The sequence below is a fragment of the Diuraphis noxia genome, unplaced genomic scaffold, assembly GCF_037042655.1.
Source record: "Diuraphis noxia isolate RWA-SAM2 unplaced genomic scaffold, SU_Dnox_SAM2 contig0006, whole genome shotgun sequence".
Classification (NCBI taxonomy): Eukaryota; Metazoa; Arthropoda; class Insecta; order Hemiptera; family Aphididae; genus Diuraphis; species Diuraphis noxia.
The window spans coordinates 1,289,354-1,305,384 of NW_028301716.1; the positions used below are offsets into that span (position 1 = coordinate 1,289,354).

The 16,031-nt window shown below is 28.5% G+C and overlaps 2 protein-coding genes across 2 annotated transcripts; both read left to right on the forward strand.

The window, feature by feature from the left end:
• Positions 1 to 3,686: 3,686 nt before the first annotated feature.
• On the forward strand, positions 3,687 to 4,206 carry LOC149054471 (E3 SUMO-protein ligase KIAA1586-like). Its single transcript, XM_089229997.1, has one exon. It carries the CDS (start codon positions 3,687 to 3,689, stop codon positions 4,185 to 4,187), a length of 501 nt encoding a protein of 166 aa, XP_089086123.1. The 3' UTR covers positions 4,188 to 4,206.
• Positions 3,717 to 5,893, forward strand: LOC107172566 (E3 SUMO-protein ligase KIAA1586-like). Its single transcript, XM_015522855.2, has 2 exons — positions 3,717 to 4,928; positions 5,017 to 5,893. The coding sequence occupies exons 1-2, from the start codon at positions 4,298 to 4,300 to the stop codon at positions 5,829 to 5,831; spliced, it is 1,446 nt and encodes a 481-aa protein (XP_015378341.2). The 5' UTR covers positions 3,717 to 4,297; the 3' UTR covers positions 5,832 to 5,893.
• The last annotated feature ends 10,138 nt before the right edge of the window (positions 5,894 to 16,031 follow it).

Here is a 16,031-nt window from a genome sequence, read left to right on the forward strand (position 1 = left end):
TATTAATTATATTTATAACCAATTGTTGGTTTAAACGAAATGAACTCATGAACTCGTCATTTGGTAACTCAAAAGGATTTTGACCATCTCTTAAAATTCTCCTTTCTAAACGTCTTTCCATTATAAGAACTCTTTCTTCCAAAAAAATCTGTTCCCAAGCCAAATAAACATGAGCCATACTTAAAAAACAATTTGCACAAACTATTTAAAAAGTAAAAATATCCAATATAACAAGATTTATTTGAATACTCGAAACAGTCGAAACTCGAAGTTTTACAGAATAATATTATAATATATTAATTTGATATCAATTTTGATAATAAAACAGATAATATGTCGTTAACTTAATAACGAGGGGTTTCGAAGTGCCGCTTTCGATAACGGCTGTTATCGATTTTACTAACGACAAATATCGATAACCTATCGAAAATCTAGTTACAGAATTCCTTTTTTTTCAAATTGTCGATAACACACCTTTCGATAGCCTAACGAACCGAAAGTTGTCGATAACAGGTCTTATCGATTTACAGAATCCATCTACAGGAGCCCAAAAGAGTTGGGATAAATGGAAAAAAGTAAATTACTTCTTCTTATGCGTGTTTGACAATATTATGAGGGAACGAATGCAGTTTAGCTCCCAAGCGATTTTTTGGAATTTTTTTTTTTCAAATTGTGTGTTTTTGCATGTTTAATTTGATGGTACTTTCAAAAAAAGGCGGTCGAACTTATTTTGGAAGTTATGGCCAAAAAACTTCAAAATGCTTAACTTTTTCAAAAAACGTGTTTTTGAATTGAAAATACAAAAAATTTAAGTTTTTAGAATTTTTTTTTTTTAGATACGTTTGTGTTTATATGCTTAATATTTTGGTGGAATCAGAATTTTCCTATCGTACTTACTTTTTATGTTATTGTCAATAAACCACATAAAACTGAATTATAAATTTATTTCAAACATTTGCATATTTGTGAAACTCAAAATTAATTTTTTTGACTTTTTTTTTTTTATTCGATGAGTAATAACATATTTAAGTTTTTGGTGAAATCAGAACTAACTTATATTTTTTGGTTTGGAGGATATAGATTAAAATAATAAGCAATAAAAAATCAAAATGTACAGATTTAGATAATATTATATATTATATTATATCAGTATCGTCGTCATCAGAAACGTCGATCCCCTCGTTGTTATATTTATGTGGATTGTATAAATTGCCGGCTAAACGAAAAAATTCAATTACAGGGTCTAGATTTAATAAACGGCATTTTTTAAGAAACATAAATTTGGCCATGTAGCCGCCATAGAAATGTTTTTTCCTCGAGTATTGCGACAGCGAAGCTTTCGCATGTCTCCACATTCCTTCGACTGTGTTGGTGTGGGCGCCTGTAATTGGGTCTTTAAAGTTCACTGAATGGTTCACTTTAAAATGTTTGAAACCTTCATCATTCAAACAGTCGTAACTCTGGAATATATTTAATATAAACGAAACGTGAAACCGAAAAATAGATTGAAAGTACCTATATACACACTTTCCAACAATCGCTTATTATTTGTGTTCCAGGCAGCACCCACTCTTTAATTACAGCTAGCAATGTTTCCTTATCCCGCTTTTCGACAGGAATTAGAAAACATGCTCCATTGTCTCTTTGTATACCACCAAATATCCACTGACCCTCAACTGCATGTCCTCTATGATATTTGCGTTTTCCAAATTTGGACTCATCGATCTCAACCGTTTTACCTACTCCTCCTAATTGTTATATTAAAATACTATTCAGATACAGCATACTATTAGATTTTAAACTTTTAAAGGTAATAACTACCTACCAATTTTTTCATTATGTATTATCATGCCATCGAAAACCACTTCACGGTGAAAATACGCCCAGTCCACGACGGTATGTTGAGCAATCCCTAACTCCTCGGAAAGGAACAATAGTGATACACTTTTCGTCCATAAATACGTAAAACTAACAATCTTGTACAAGGATAAGTGGGACTTGTGGAAAAATGTATCTTTCCTTCAGTGCTCGAATTGGGGGGGGGGGGACGCAGGGGGACGGAGCTCCCCTTCAAATTTTAATTTTTTTTAGCGTACCCCTTCTTATATTTTTAATTTGAACGGGGGGACGGTACGTCTCCCGTGTAAATTATTATTGAAAAACTTGTATTATCAATTTGAAAAAAATATGCGATAAATTGTAAAATTCATTAATGATAAAAATCAAAAAAAAAAGATAATTTATTATTATAATCACGGACCACAGACTATAAATCTTAGTCAGTTATTATAATACAGGCTTACATATACTGATATACTAATAATGTGTATAAATAATGTATAATATATCGAGATTAAGATTAAAAATTCATGTTATCGGATGGTCGGTAACACTGTAAACAGTACCTATGTAGTTCATAATATCTATGTCTAATAATAATTATAGCATTATTGTTATGCTCATGAGTTGAGGTCGGTGTTTATCGATTATTGTTTAATTATAACATTTCTTTTTGTACACTACTGCAGTACTGCTTATCAATTGTATAATATATAAGATCTACGAAGACTAGAATATTCTTGTATTCATGATAAAATCTATGACTGCACTGCCATCCACAAGATAATAAACGTTGGTTAATTTATGACATGTGTTTAATAAATTATTGTACTTACTATAGTATACTGTATACTTACTAGTAACTAATAAGTAAAAAGTAAAAATGGCTTCTAAACCAAAAAAGCTTTGCAAATCCGGTATTTACTCTTATTTTAAAGTAAGTACCAAGTTAATTGGCTAAACTAAAACTTTATCATTATTTATATTTCATGAAAATGTATTACTATATTTTTAAATTGTAGAAAACCAATGAAAAACAAAAAGAAGAAAACACATATGTTGAATCCCTTGATGATGATCTTGGGACAAATGCAAATACCAACATTCAGGTATTATCGATTAAAAATTTTCTCATAATTTGATTATTATATTTCTATAACTTGTTAAAGATTTATTAATATTTTTTATACCACTAATAAGAGTCAAACGGCATGACATATTTTATTAAGATAAAATGTCAATCCGGTATTTAAATATAAAACATTTTTGCTATTGCTATTTTTATTTGCTTACTTTGTAATTAAAATAATAGAATGAACATCATGTGACAATTATAAGGCTTTTGCATTTTTGTATAATATTAAGAGTTTTCAATTTAATATTTCTTTTTTTCATTTTAGGTTGAAGTTGATTCAGTTAAAAGAAAAGTATCAAAAGAAAATGAATCAAATAATATAGCTATTTCTGAAGAGGATCATCAGGTTTGTAAAGTTAGACTTTGTACATATTACAATTATTATTAGTTAGGTATTTCAAAAAAATGTATGACCAATTTACTAATTTTGTAAATAAGCAGCATAACTGAGTGAAATGGTCACTCATTGAAATTGCACCTTAGGTATAATTGCACCCCTGGCAAATGCCTTGTTGCCAGCACCTAGCTATGTCTCTGATTCTGTTTAAAAATTTTAAACATGTAAATAAAAATAATTACACATTATTAAATAAATATAAGTAGGTACTTATTATGATTTAAATGTTTAAATTAACATTATTTGGACTTTTTTTTTCTAGTTGTATAATTGCATAATATTTGTTGTTATTTACAGGAATTGGAACCAGATTTAATGTTGACTTCTTTTAGAGAAAAACCAGAATGTTGGGATGACAAACAATTAAAATATTTCACAGATGAGTACCCTTGGCTTTATTTTAAAGAGACTAAATTAGGTTGTCTTATTTGTAAAAAAGTAAATTTTAATTTAACAACATGTCATGGGGCACATTCTTCTAAAGAATGGATAAATGGTGAGGTGGGCGCTGTAGGAACTGATGATAGTAAAATGAAAGCCAATTTAAGAAAAAAAATATGTAAGCATAAAAACTCACAAGCTCATTTAAAAGCCCAACAAATTATTGATAAGGGTTCATGTGAAGTTTTACCTGGACAATTTTCCAAACTTTCAAGTTTAGAACATGAAACTACTAGAAAAGTTTTCAGAACTGCTTACTTTATAGCAAAAAATCAACGACCATACACAGATTTGCCTAAACTTGTGGATTTACAAACCGTTAACAGTCTAAATTGGGTAGAATTCTTCATACTGATAAATCTTGTAACAGTATAATTGAACATATTTCAGTAGAAATTAGGATTAAGATTTGCAATGATATCATTGAAAATCAAAGAAAATTTTGCATTATTGTTGATGAATCCACAACATTAAGTCAAAAAACAATGTTGGTTATTTGCCTAAGAACTGTAGTTGGACCAAATAATGAAGTCATAACTTTTTTTTTTGATATCATTGAACTAACAAACACATCTGCCGATTCAATCAAAAACGCTATACTAACAAATCTTTCATCTCATGGACTCAACAATAATTTTCTAAAGTTAAATCTCATTGCATTTGTGAGTGATGGCGCGTCATCAATGTTGGGTCGAATTGCTGGTGTTGGAGCTCAATTAAAAAAAATGTACCCGAATATAGTTATTTGGCATTGTTGTAATCATAGGTTAGAACTCGCTGTATGTGATACCTTAAAAGAAGTTAGTGGTATTAATAATTTTCAACTGTTCATTGAAAAATTGTATGCTCTGTATCACCAATCGCCAAAAAACATGAATGAGCTTCATATGTGTGCTGTATCTTTGGAACATAACTTACAACGTATCGGGAAAATTTTTACAATACGATGGGTTGCATCAAGTGAAAGGACAATAAAAGCTGTATGGAACAACTTTCCAGCACTATACCAACACTTCACAACTGCTGCCAATGATGGTTTAAGAACTTCAAAAGAAAAGTCAAAATACTTGGGACTTAAAAGACATTTGGCGTCAATAGAATTTGTCACCAATCTTGGTAAGTAAATTTTTTATTTTGGATTTAAATTGAATTAATTATAATCTAAACATGTAATTTAATTAGATTTTTTTCTGTTATGTTATAGGTATAATGTATGACGCCTTATGTGAATTAGCTGACTTGTCTACATCACTCCAAAATAGAAGTCATACATTGACTCAAGCAAATTGTTGTATTCAACGTATAATAATGGTTTTCGACTCAATGGCTGAAAATTATGGTCCTAAAACAAAAGAAGCTATTGATTCATGTGAAAAACAATTATTTAAAGACATTCCACTCATTACTAACAAAGCTATACCAAAGATAAATCCATTGCAGTTTTTTAGAAGTCTATCTAATAACTTACGAAGTAGATTGTTCACAACACAATCATCAAACGTATCTATGCAAGGTAATGAGTTTAAAAATATATACACTCAATTACTTAATGACTTAGATGTATTGGACCCAAAAAATTGGCCAGATCAATTTGATATACAGTATGGCGACTCTGCAGTAAGAAGATTAGCCAATGTGTTTCAAGTTGATGAAAGATCTGCGATAAATGGATTTCGGGAGTTTAAAGATCTCAAGGATAGTTCAACAGTTTTAGATTTAAGACCATTATTAACTGCAATTAAAACTGTAGCAATATCATCCAGTGAATGCGAAAGAGCTTTCAGTTCAATGAACAATATAGTTACTACTAAAAGAAATGCTTTGAACCCGACAAGTATTTCTTCTCTCATGTTGATTAATTGTGTAGGGCCACCAGTGCACATGTTTGTACCTGAGCCTTATGTTGCATCATGGATACAGAAAGGCAAACGATGTGCTGATGAAGTTAACTGCCCTAAACGACAAAATATTGAAGTGAACCATTCATATGTAGAGCTATGGAATATATTAAAAATTTAAAAATTTAAATAATGTATAAAATATGTTAAAATAAAATAAAAGATTTGTTTGTAATTTAATAATATTTATTTATTGTTGTAGTGTAACCTTTGTTTAATTTTAATGATTGTTTGACTTGTGTTGAAAATACTACATGGGGGGTGTGGGGGGCGAAGCCCCCCACGGGTTAGTTTGGTTTAAATCATTGAGTGGAACGCTAAATTTTTATAAGTCCTTTAGCACCCCTTCTATTATATTTCCAATTCGAGCACTGCTTTCCTTATAGATTGATAAACATCACATTTTACCTTTGGAAAATACTGTTTATTAATTAAAATTGATTTTTTAGGAGGCCAAAAGTAATTAAAAAAAAAAAACACCCCCGATGGGGGGGGGGGCATGGGTAAATTTATAGAACGATTACAATGTCAAACTATTGGGAACTGAAAAACTGAATTTTCAAATAATAAAGTTTAAGCATTTACTTTTTTTCGACTTGAATTTGTGTAATATTCTCGACATCTCCATACATATCCGTCCAAACAATTTGCTTTCAAACATAATTTAAGATAATGCCCATGATCACATTGTAGTGCATTGTTTTTGGCAATTAGTGTCCAAGACTGCAATTTTTCAAGTACTTCTATAGAAACTGGCCCTTGACGTTTTCGCTCAAAAAGCTCGTAAATATCAATAAAATCGTGAGGCATGTTTATAACAGTTCCTAAAAACTTTTGTAGACAAGACACAACTCTGAAAATTAAATTCGACGCAAGATCGCAACTACGACAACGACTACGCAAAAACTCGATAATGTAGGTATTATAAGTAATCTTTAATCGTGGTCTTTTATTATTATTATTATTATTATTATTTTTATATCAACATAAACATCATTATAGTAATGTGATATTATAAATAATATAAACATTAATTATACTGATATTAGTCAGTTAGAACCTAAAGATATTTTAATATTAATGAGGAAATAATATTATATAGTACAAATGGATAAGATTATTATAATGTGGAAATAATAGTATGTAATAAAAATGGGTATTGGACGAAAGTAATTACGAAGAGTGCCTTTGGCGACGAGTGTATTTAGAATTGAAGAAAGAAGTGTGATTAGTGGACTGATATTACCAGTGTGGCGGTACCTTACTTAGTTATACAGCACAGTCAGCACACATATGAACATACGATGAATCGTTGGATGTTCGATGAAAGTTTATATGTTTGTCATTGTGGATTACGTGTTTCAATACGTGACAAACCAAATGCTTTTTTGGAAAATAGTACAACACAATTTGTTGTATGCCAAAAAAATTACACTGACCCCTCAAGATGTCGATACTTTAAATACATGGCAGAAGATTACAACTTATGTGACTGTCGTACACAGGCGTCATTGCGTGTCGCCAAATCAGGTAAATATATAGGTAAACCATATTATACGTGTGCAAAATCATATTTCTACCCGAATAGATGCAGATATTTTATGTTGTATCAAATTGAATATTGAATATTATATTTTATGAATAAAATACATATTACCTGTACATTTTGATTTTTTATTGCTTATTATTTTAATCTATATCTTCCAAACCAAAAAATATAAGTTAGTTCTGATTTCACCAAAAACTTATATATGTTATTACTCATCGAATAAAAAAAAAAGTCAAAAAAATTAATTTTGAGTTTCACAAATATGCAAATGTTTGAAATAAATTTATAATTCAGTTTTATGTGGTTTATTGACAATAACATAAAAAGTAAGTACGATAGGAAAATTCTGATTCCACCAAAATATTAAGCATATAAACACAAACGTATCTAAAAAAAAAAAAATTCTAAAAACTTAAATTTTTTGTATTTTCAATTCAAAAACACGTTTGAAAAAGTTAAGCATTTTGAAGTTTTTTGGCCATAACTTCCAAAATAAGTTCGACCGGCTTTTTTTGAAAGTACCATCAAATTAAACATGCAAAACACACATTTTGAAAAAAAAAAATTCCAAAAAATCGCTTGGGAGCTAAACTGCATTTATGCCTAAAACGTCATATATCGGGTACCGGTGGAGGTCCACCTTGTACCATTGAATTAAGTGAAATTCTAAAAGACGCATTAAGTTTAATAAGTCAAACATCTGTAAGTGGCCACATACAATCATCAGAATCACTTGTTGACTTTGACTTTAATGATGTTTCTACAGAAATTGTATTAATTTGTAAATTTGTAAAATGGGTAACTAAATATTCATTGAATTGAAAAATTATAGTTTTAATAATGTGCTCTGTTTAGGTTGCGATGAACTATGTAATGAATCAAAGTGGATTACAGAGTCAAGTTCTGATAACATTAATTGTATGTATTACAAATTTGATTATTCAATGTTTACGTTTTTAGCAAATTCTCATTAATTGTTATATTATTATAGTTTCTAATGAGAATGAAAATATTCAAATGCCATCATCCATTGCTCCTTATCCATGTAATATTCTTACACATTTATAATTCACTTTTAATAAGAAATATAAACAAATAATTGACTTGAATCTTTAAAACGAATACCGATTCTAGTTATTTTGTTATAATCTAAGCCTATTGAAGTAGATTATTATATTTTGTAAACACTATAACATTCTCAAATGTAATTTATTAGGAAAAATGAATTTACTAATGCCTAATTGTAAAATACATTACTAATACAACCTAACTCACTTGCCTACTTTTTTTAATTAGTATTACCAATTGTTTTGTAACAATAAATGATTGTATAAAATGGTTGAGGTCCATATTATTATTATCATTTATTATATTTTTCCAATTTCTTAAGATCAATGCATTGAATTATTAATTTTATTTTATAGTACATTTATTCTATAAATAATAAAACTCAATGATTTTATATGATTACTAGATCTAAAAAGAAAAGCTAATGTTGCATTCGGGTTAGAGGAAAGCAATAAAGCTGCAACTCGTTTAGGAGACATCTCAGAAAGAAAGTGCGATATTAAAGAAAAATAGTATGAAAAAAAACTTTTAGAAGTACAAAATACTATATTTAAAAACATAAATACATTACTCACTACATTTATGAATGATAGATCTCTTTAAAAAAATGTATTAGTAATAGTGTTTTAGTTTTTTTGTTATGCAGTTCAACTGAGTCAAGAAAAGGCTGTTTATTTTTATTATTATACATTTTTATTTGAAATTAACTTATTATGATTTAATGTTACAAGTATGGACTAAAAAGTGTTTTATTAATTTTTTTATCTCAAAAAACGTATGTTATTAAGAAATTTATTATTATTTTATATCCTTTGTTATAAAGTCCAACTAAGTCAGGAAAAGGCTGTTTATTTTTATTATTATATATTTTTATTTGAAATTAACCAATTATGATTTAATGTTACAAGTATGGACAAAAAAGTGTTTTATTATTTTTTTTTTTATCTCAAAAAATGTATGTTATTAAGAAATGTATTATTTTATATCCTTTGTTATAAAGTCCAACTAAGTCAGGAAAAGGCTGTTGATTTTTATTATTATATATTTTTATTTAAAATTAACCAATTATGATTTAATGTTACAAGTATGGACAAAAAAGTGTTTTATTAATTTTTTTTATCTCAAAAAATGTATGTTATTGAAAAATTGTATATTATTTTATTTCCTTGGTCCTTGTTATTATTCTAAAGAGAGGAAAAACAAAGATTTTCAATGAAAAGTAAAAGTATATTACATCACAATATTAATGATATTATTATACTACATCATTTCTATTAAATAAATATTGTACAACTCTATCCCTCTGTTTTCTTCCGTGTTAATTTTATGTTTCGATTGTTGATATTATGATTATCATCAAATATTGCATCATCTTCTATCATACGCAAATTATTAATCTCATCTTCATCATCATGCAAAGGAACATTGTTGGTGATACAGATATTGTGTAAGACTATACACGCATTAATTATCAATGATGCTTTTTCAGGCTTATAGTGCAAAGTCCTATCTTTTAGTAGACACCTAAACAGCATAATCATATAGGTACATACTGGAATCTAAAATGAAATTAAAAGAAATGTTACCGAAATCGCATTTTTAAGACTCCGTTACATAGTTTAATAATGCTCCTGCTTGACATTTGTCTCTGGTTATAATAGATTTCTGCATTTGTAGTAGGATTAGCAATTAGCGTCAGCAGCCATTGGCGCAAAGGATATCCATAATCTCCTAATATTATTTGTAAAAAAACATAAAAATACCTACCTAATTACTATATACTAAAACTCAAATATTAAGTTACTTTATTTAGTAACTATAAAGTAGTAGGTAGTTATTTTTATAAATTATTGTCAATCAGCAAGGAGAGCATGATAAAAATCTAACCTAATAAAAAAACGGGTCGTAGGCAGTTGTCCGAAAAATGATGAGAAGCCGACGACTGATAACAGTTTGAAAATCAAAAAGCATTGCCAACCATTACAAACAAAAGTCGGTATTTTAGTTGTAATATAAACATATAAATATATTTTATACATAATGATATATATATATATAACATTTTCTGTACTTTTCTGGATTACAAATATTTATACATAATAATACATATAGAACATTTTCCGTTTTTCTGGATTATACAACTTGTTGAAAGAGAAAGAGAAGTAGAGACCACTTTCATATTCATAATGATTTATTAATATTTCATATGATTAGGATATTATATTATATAATAATACGTCTTTAATGTTTTTATACAGTGTAATTATATTAAGGAATAGAAATAGGTTAAATTTAATCTATTTAATGGTCGTATTATTAATAGTTCAGATAAATTAACTATAAATCATGACAAAATAGATCTATTTTGTCATGCTATAAATAAGACATAAGTGATTAGTGAATGACAATCGGGTAACCATCATATAAATAGCATAAAAGGTAGTATATTAATTCTTTTATTTTAAAGTTTCAAACTAGTGATACCACTAAAAGAAACAATAATTATTTTAACAATTTTTTTTTAAAGTTTGGATGTTAGCAATAGATTCAACGCCACCATTTTTCGGTCAGAGCTGTTATCAATTTTCGGACAACTGCTGTTCTCCCTAAAAAAACATCTTTGTGATTACGACTGTGTAGTTCTTGAAGTGTTTTTAAGATTGAGCTATTATTACAAACGTGGATATCATGCGTAATTCTAGGAAAAAGTGTATTAACGTTCAAAATGTTGAGTTTTGAATCACAAATCTATAGACGAGTGTCTAAATATTTAGAAATTAAATTACAATCATTGCTATATACTTATATAAATTTAATTATAAATCCGTTTTAAAAGATTACCAATTGAACGTTAATTGAATGATAACCTTTACGGTTCACATAAATATACTCTGGATATTGATTTTCATTTAGATTTAAGTTAGTTGATGGAGGTACGATTGCCACATGAGTGCAATTCAACACAACCAATAATACCTGGAAATCCAGTTTCTTTGTAAAACCTTATTTATTGAACAAATTAAAAACAATATTAACAAATTATTTGAAAAATACCTAAACTGAAAATTAAGTAGTTACTCATTGCGTATTTCAGACAGCTCACTCAAATTTTAAGGAAATCTAACCCATGCTTGAAATATCTCAGGCAGATTAAGTGCTGCCACAATTTCACTTATACATCGCGATACAGTTGGTTGTGACAGCACCATAAATTTGCTGTTACCAATAGGAGATTGGTAAGAGCCCGTCGCCAAAAAATTCAAAGTAGAAAAAATCTAAATATTATATAAATCATAAATTAGGTACAAACAATAGGCGTTCAATTTTAAAATTAACTAAAATCAGGTAAAAATCACCAAAATCACTTTTAAGTCTAATGACAATATGTAGGTTATTACCTTAGTATTCAAATCAATCGCAGACGAACGGGTGTTAGATATTATATGAGGCCTTAATAAATCAATTAAATATCTAACAGCGTCTTTAGTCAGTCTAAAGTTTTTTATAAATAATCGATCAGACAATGTAAACGGGTCAGTAATGTATTCTGTATTTCGCGTCTGTCTTTCATTATGTACATTAATTTCATGTTCCTCAACGATATTAATGTCAAAGAACATTGCCATTTCTTGAAAATTTGCCATTATTAATTATTATTAGTGCAGAGTAGGTAATAAAAAGTTGAATAATAAAAAAAACAATTAATAACACTAACAGAATTGGATAATACACAAATTTAATATTTAAAGTTAAGTTGTTATAATTTTAAAATTATTAATTGATTAGGTAGGTATTGATATGTCATTTCATAAATTATCATGCGATATAGGCTTGTCACCGACTTTTTACCAGTCGACAAATAGTCGAATGTTTTTCGTTCGACTAAAGTCATACCATAATTCAAGAATACCAATTATTTATTTTCATGCGATAAAAATTTTATCGCATGCGACAAAGTTAACCACGATTTCAAGAATTGGCCCTCAGTACTCTTCGGTTTACATCGTCGCGCCACTGTCTTATAAGTTAAGCTCCGAATCTGCACAACTGCATGGTGACATGGTGTACGCGTCTGTGGTTCCACGGTCGTCATTTTTAACGTGCTCTGAATGTTCGAAGAATTCGTTTTCTTGTCGTTCGCCACTGTTGTTTTTCGCTGTTCGACGGTCGTGTATTACGATTCTCGTCCTGAACGTCGTCGGTAACGACAATAATTATTTGTGAGTTGTTGTACTGGTCCGCCGATAGTGAACATCGTAAGTTGCTGCTGTTGTTGGTATTACGTCACGTTAATCAAAGGGACAAGGGTCAGTAATAAATTGCCGAGCGTGCTGATACCACGTAGCCGGATCGTCGTACTTTGATATCACGAAAGCCACTGTCTCTGTAATCAACCTCACGATCCAAACGATAACTGTACAGGGGGGAGGCTAGAGGCCTAGCCCCCCCCCCCCCCGAGATATATTATTTCTCATATTAATTATTAAAGAACAAATAAACAAAATCTAAACTTCTTTTCACATTGTCCCTTTATATGTATATTAAATAATCAATAATTTATTAATTACATTGATTATCTGTACTGACTGTACTATTATGACAATATTTTTAAATTAAGATATACATATATATATATATATATATTATATTATAATTGTATTTGTGTTGTAAAAAATTGTTGTCCCCCCCCCAGATCTTTGCTCTGGATCCATGCTTGTCAATTGTCATGATCAAATTACTTGCTACATTATTGTTATTGTTTGTATTTGTATACAAATATTATTTTAACAATATTGTTATTATTATTATTAATATAAATTATTGTCATTCTGACTGCCTGTATTGTGCGCAGGAATTTATTACATATTAACATTTCTCACGGTTTATTATACTGTCATGTAATAAAACGCAATACGTGTTTCTGTCATATTATCAAGAAATTTGGCTTGATACTTATTGTTCCATATACACATACAGGTTTAATAACCAACGCAAGTCGTTAGATTAACCGCCTCGCGGTATAGGAGTTACAATTTGAGTATTTATGGAATGAAATTTTTTTTCTATTAACATAGGAAAATTTTGCGTAGTTTTTATTGTTTGGAAAAATCCCAATATGTGTCCCGTCTATCATGCAAATCACATTTGATATTTATTGAATCTGGTTTGAAACCTGTATTATGAGAAAACTTCCACTATAAATTATTAACATTAGTAGTCCATTCAGTGACGCCTAATTAATTTTTTTTTAGGTGTGGAAATTAACATTAATTATTACTCACCTACCTGTCCCACCTCTATACGGTACGAAACCTAAGACGTGGGGTAAAACCCCTCCCCACACCCCTTAGTCCACACCAATGCCGTAGACAGGAATTTTATATGGGGGGAGGGGGTTATTATAATAATAACATGTTATAGTAAATTAAGAAAAAATAGCACGTTATTTATATTTTTATATCTTTATTTTGATAGTGTCTTATAATATTAGACCTATTTTTCTCTCTTTTTTTTTTTTGATAGTTCGTCCAGTACTTCTTCCGGCGTTATTTCAATATGTCGATAGTAGCTCAAAAGCACTAATCCATTTAAACGATCCTATTTAGATTAGTGTTTAATTAATAAAATGAAAATAAATATATGTAATTATAATATACTTCTCTCATGTTATTTCTAACTGTTAGCCAGTGCCGGATAAACCAACGGTGCAAGCGGTGCATTGCACCAGGGCCCCCGACTCTTTAAAAAATTGGGTGCCCCGATATTATGACTACCAAACTATCAAAGTACCATAAAATAAAATAGTTTCTTTTGATAACCATGTATGTTTTATTTTTCACAAATGGTATATTAGATTTTGGTTAGGTTATAAAATCCGAATTTGACAAATCCGAATATACCCACCACTAGAAGAATTGAAGAAAACTTTAAAGTTAAAATATTTTTCCCTGTGTTGAATACAGTTTTGTCTCAACTAATTAGTCGGTTTCAAGGTATGCATGATGTTATAGAAGATTTCAATTTTTTAAACTCTATTATTCTTTTAACACAAACCGATGAAAATATTATGAAAGCATCATACGATTTTTGTTTAACATATAAAGACGATATAAATTCTGACTACCCACGACAAATGTTATCTTTAAAATCGTTTATAAAATATGAAAAATTAAATACAATTCAACATTTAGGTAGTTTTACTATAAATAACGGTTTATCTAGTAGTTTTCCAGATGTTTTAAGTGCTTACATAATTTTTCTGACAATACCAATTACTGTAGCAGGAGCAGAACGTTCTTTTTCGAAACTAAAACTAATAAAGAATTACTTAAGAAACTCATGCGGACAATAACGTTTATCTAGTATAGCAATTTTAAATATAGAAAAAGAGCGAACAAAAACTCAAAATATTCAGAAGATTATTGATAATTTTGCCAACGCAAAATCAAGGAATAAAATTTCTTAAAATATAGAATGTTTTTAAATTTACATTTTGTTGTTTCACAAGAATTTATTCACCGATGGAAATAAATTAAAAATTGATTCTATAGATTTGATATACTATTTATTGTAAAAAAATATACATGTTTCATGTTTCTTAGGTATAATATAATATTATTATGTAATAATTAAAAATCATGTTAAATAAATAATTTATTATTTAAGATAGCTTTTAAATATTATATTACCTATATCTACCTATATATGACGTTAAAATTAGGTCATACATTTATTATGCAATTTAATTTGTGATAGAAATATAAAGGTATAATATTGTACTGCAAATTGTTTTTCAAGGGGGCCCCCTAATTTGCATTTGCACCAGGGCCCCCAGAGTTCAGGATCCGGCACTGCTGTTAGCACCTCTAACGTCGGTAACTTGAGTAAAATAATTTGTTATGTCACGCTTTTTTGTTTTTTCGTTAGGATTCATTAAATTTTCCAATTTGTTTATTCACTTTCAAGTTTCACTCTTTAACCGAGTTAAAAGAATTAACACGAGTTTTAACTTTTAACTATAATACCTAATTAATATGTTATCTTAAATTGCAGTATTATCACAGATTATATAAAAATATTAAAAATTAAATATTAAATAATCTGTGGTATTATCAACATAAACATATAATAAGATTATCAAATATTACAGTAAATTATTATATAATTTATAATATATAAATTATTTATTTATTATTTTCTAATATATATATTTATTTATTTATATATTTATAATTTATTATAATATATATTATATTACTCGTATAATTATTAATATTATTTATTAATAATTATTACAAAACGGTTATGGTAATGGTGATTTGTCAGTGCGACCATTAGACGATACACAAAATACCTTACTTATAACTAGGGCTAGGATTTATATGCAATAAACAAATTGTAAAATATGCATTTTATTTACCAAAATATGCAAAAACAAATGTTTATTATTATTTATTATAATTCATAATTTTTTATTACTTATTATTAGCTCATATTATTACATTAAATATTAGTTTAATTAGACGTAACTTGGCACTTTCACTTTGAACTTTCGGCATACTGGACACTGTTATTAAAACATTTAAAACCATTCAAATTATTAAGTATAAACGTCTGCACATTTACGCAACACACGACGTACCAATACAATTTTTCTGTGCTATCTCACTGTATAACAATGTGTAAGTAATTCTACCAGTCGTC

What these genes read in the sequence shown, in the direction of transcription:
- LOC149054471 (XM_089229997.1), top strand. Translation starts at nt 3,687, where the DNA reads ATGTTGACTTCTTTTAGAGAAAAACCAGAATGTTGGGATGACAAACAA.
- LOC107172566 (XM_015522855.2), top strand. Translation starts at nt 4,298, where the DNA reads ATGTTGGTTATTTGCCTAAGAACTGTAGTTGGACCAAATAATGAAGTC. An exon ending in AGAATTTGTCACCAATCTTG is followed by an intron (nt 4,929 to 5,016) that starts GTAAGTAAATTT and finishes GTTATGTTATAG; the next exon opens with GTATAATGTATGACGCCTTA.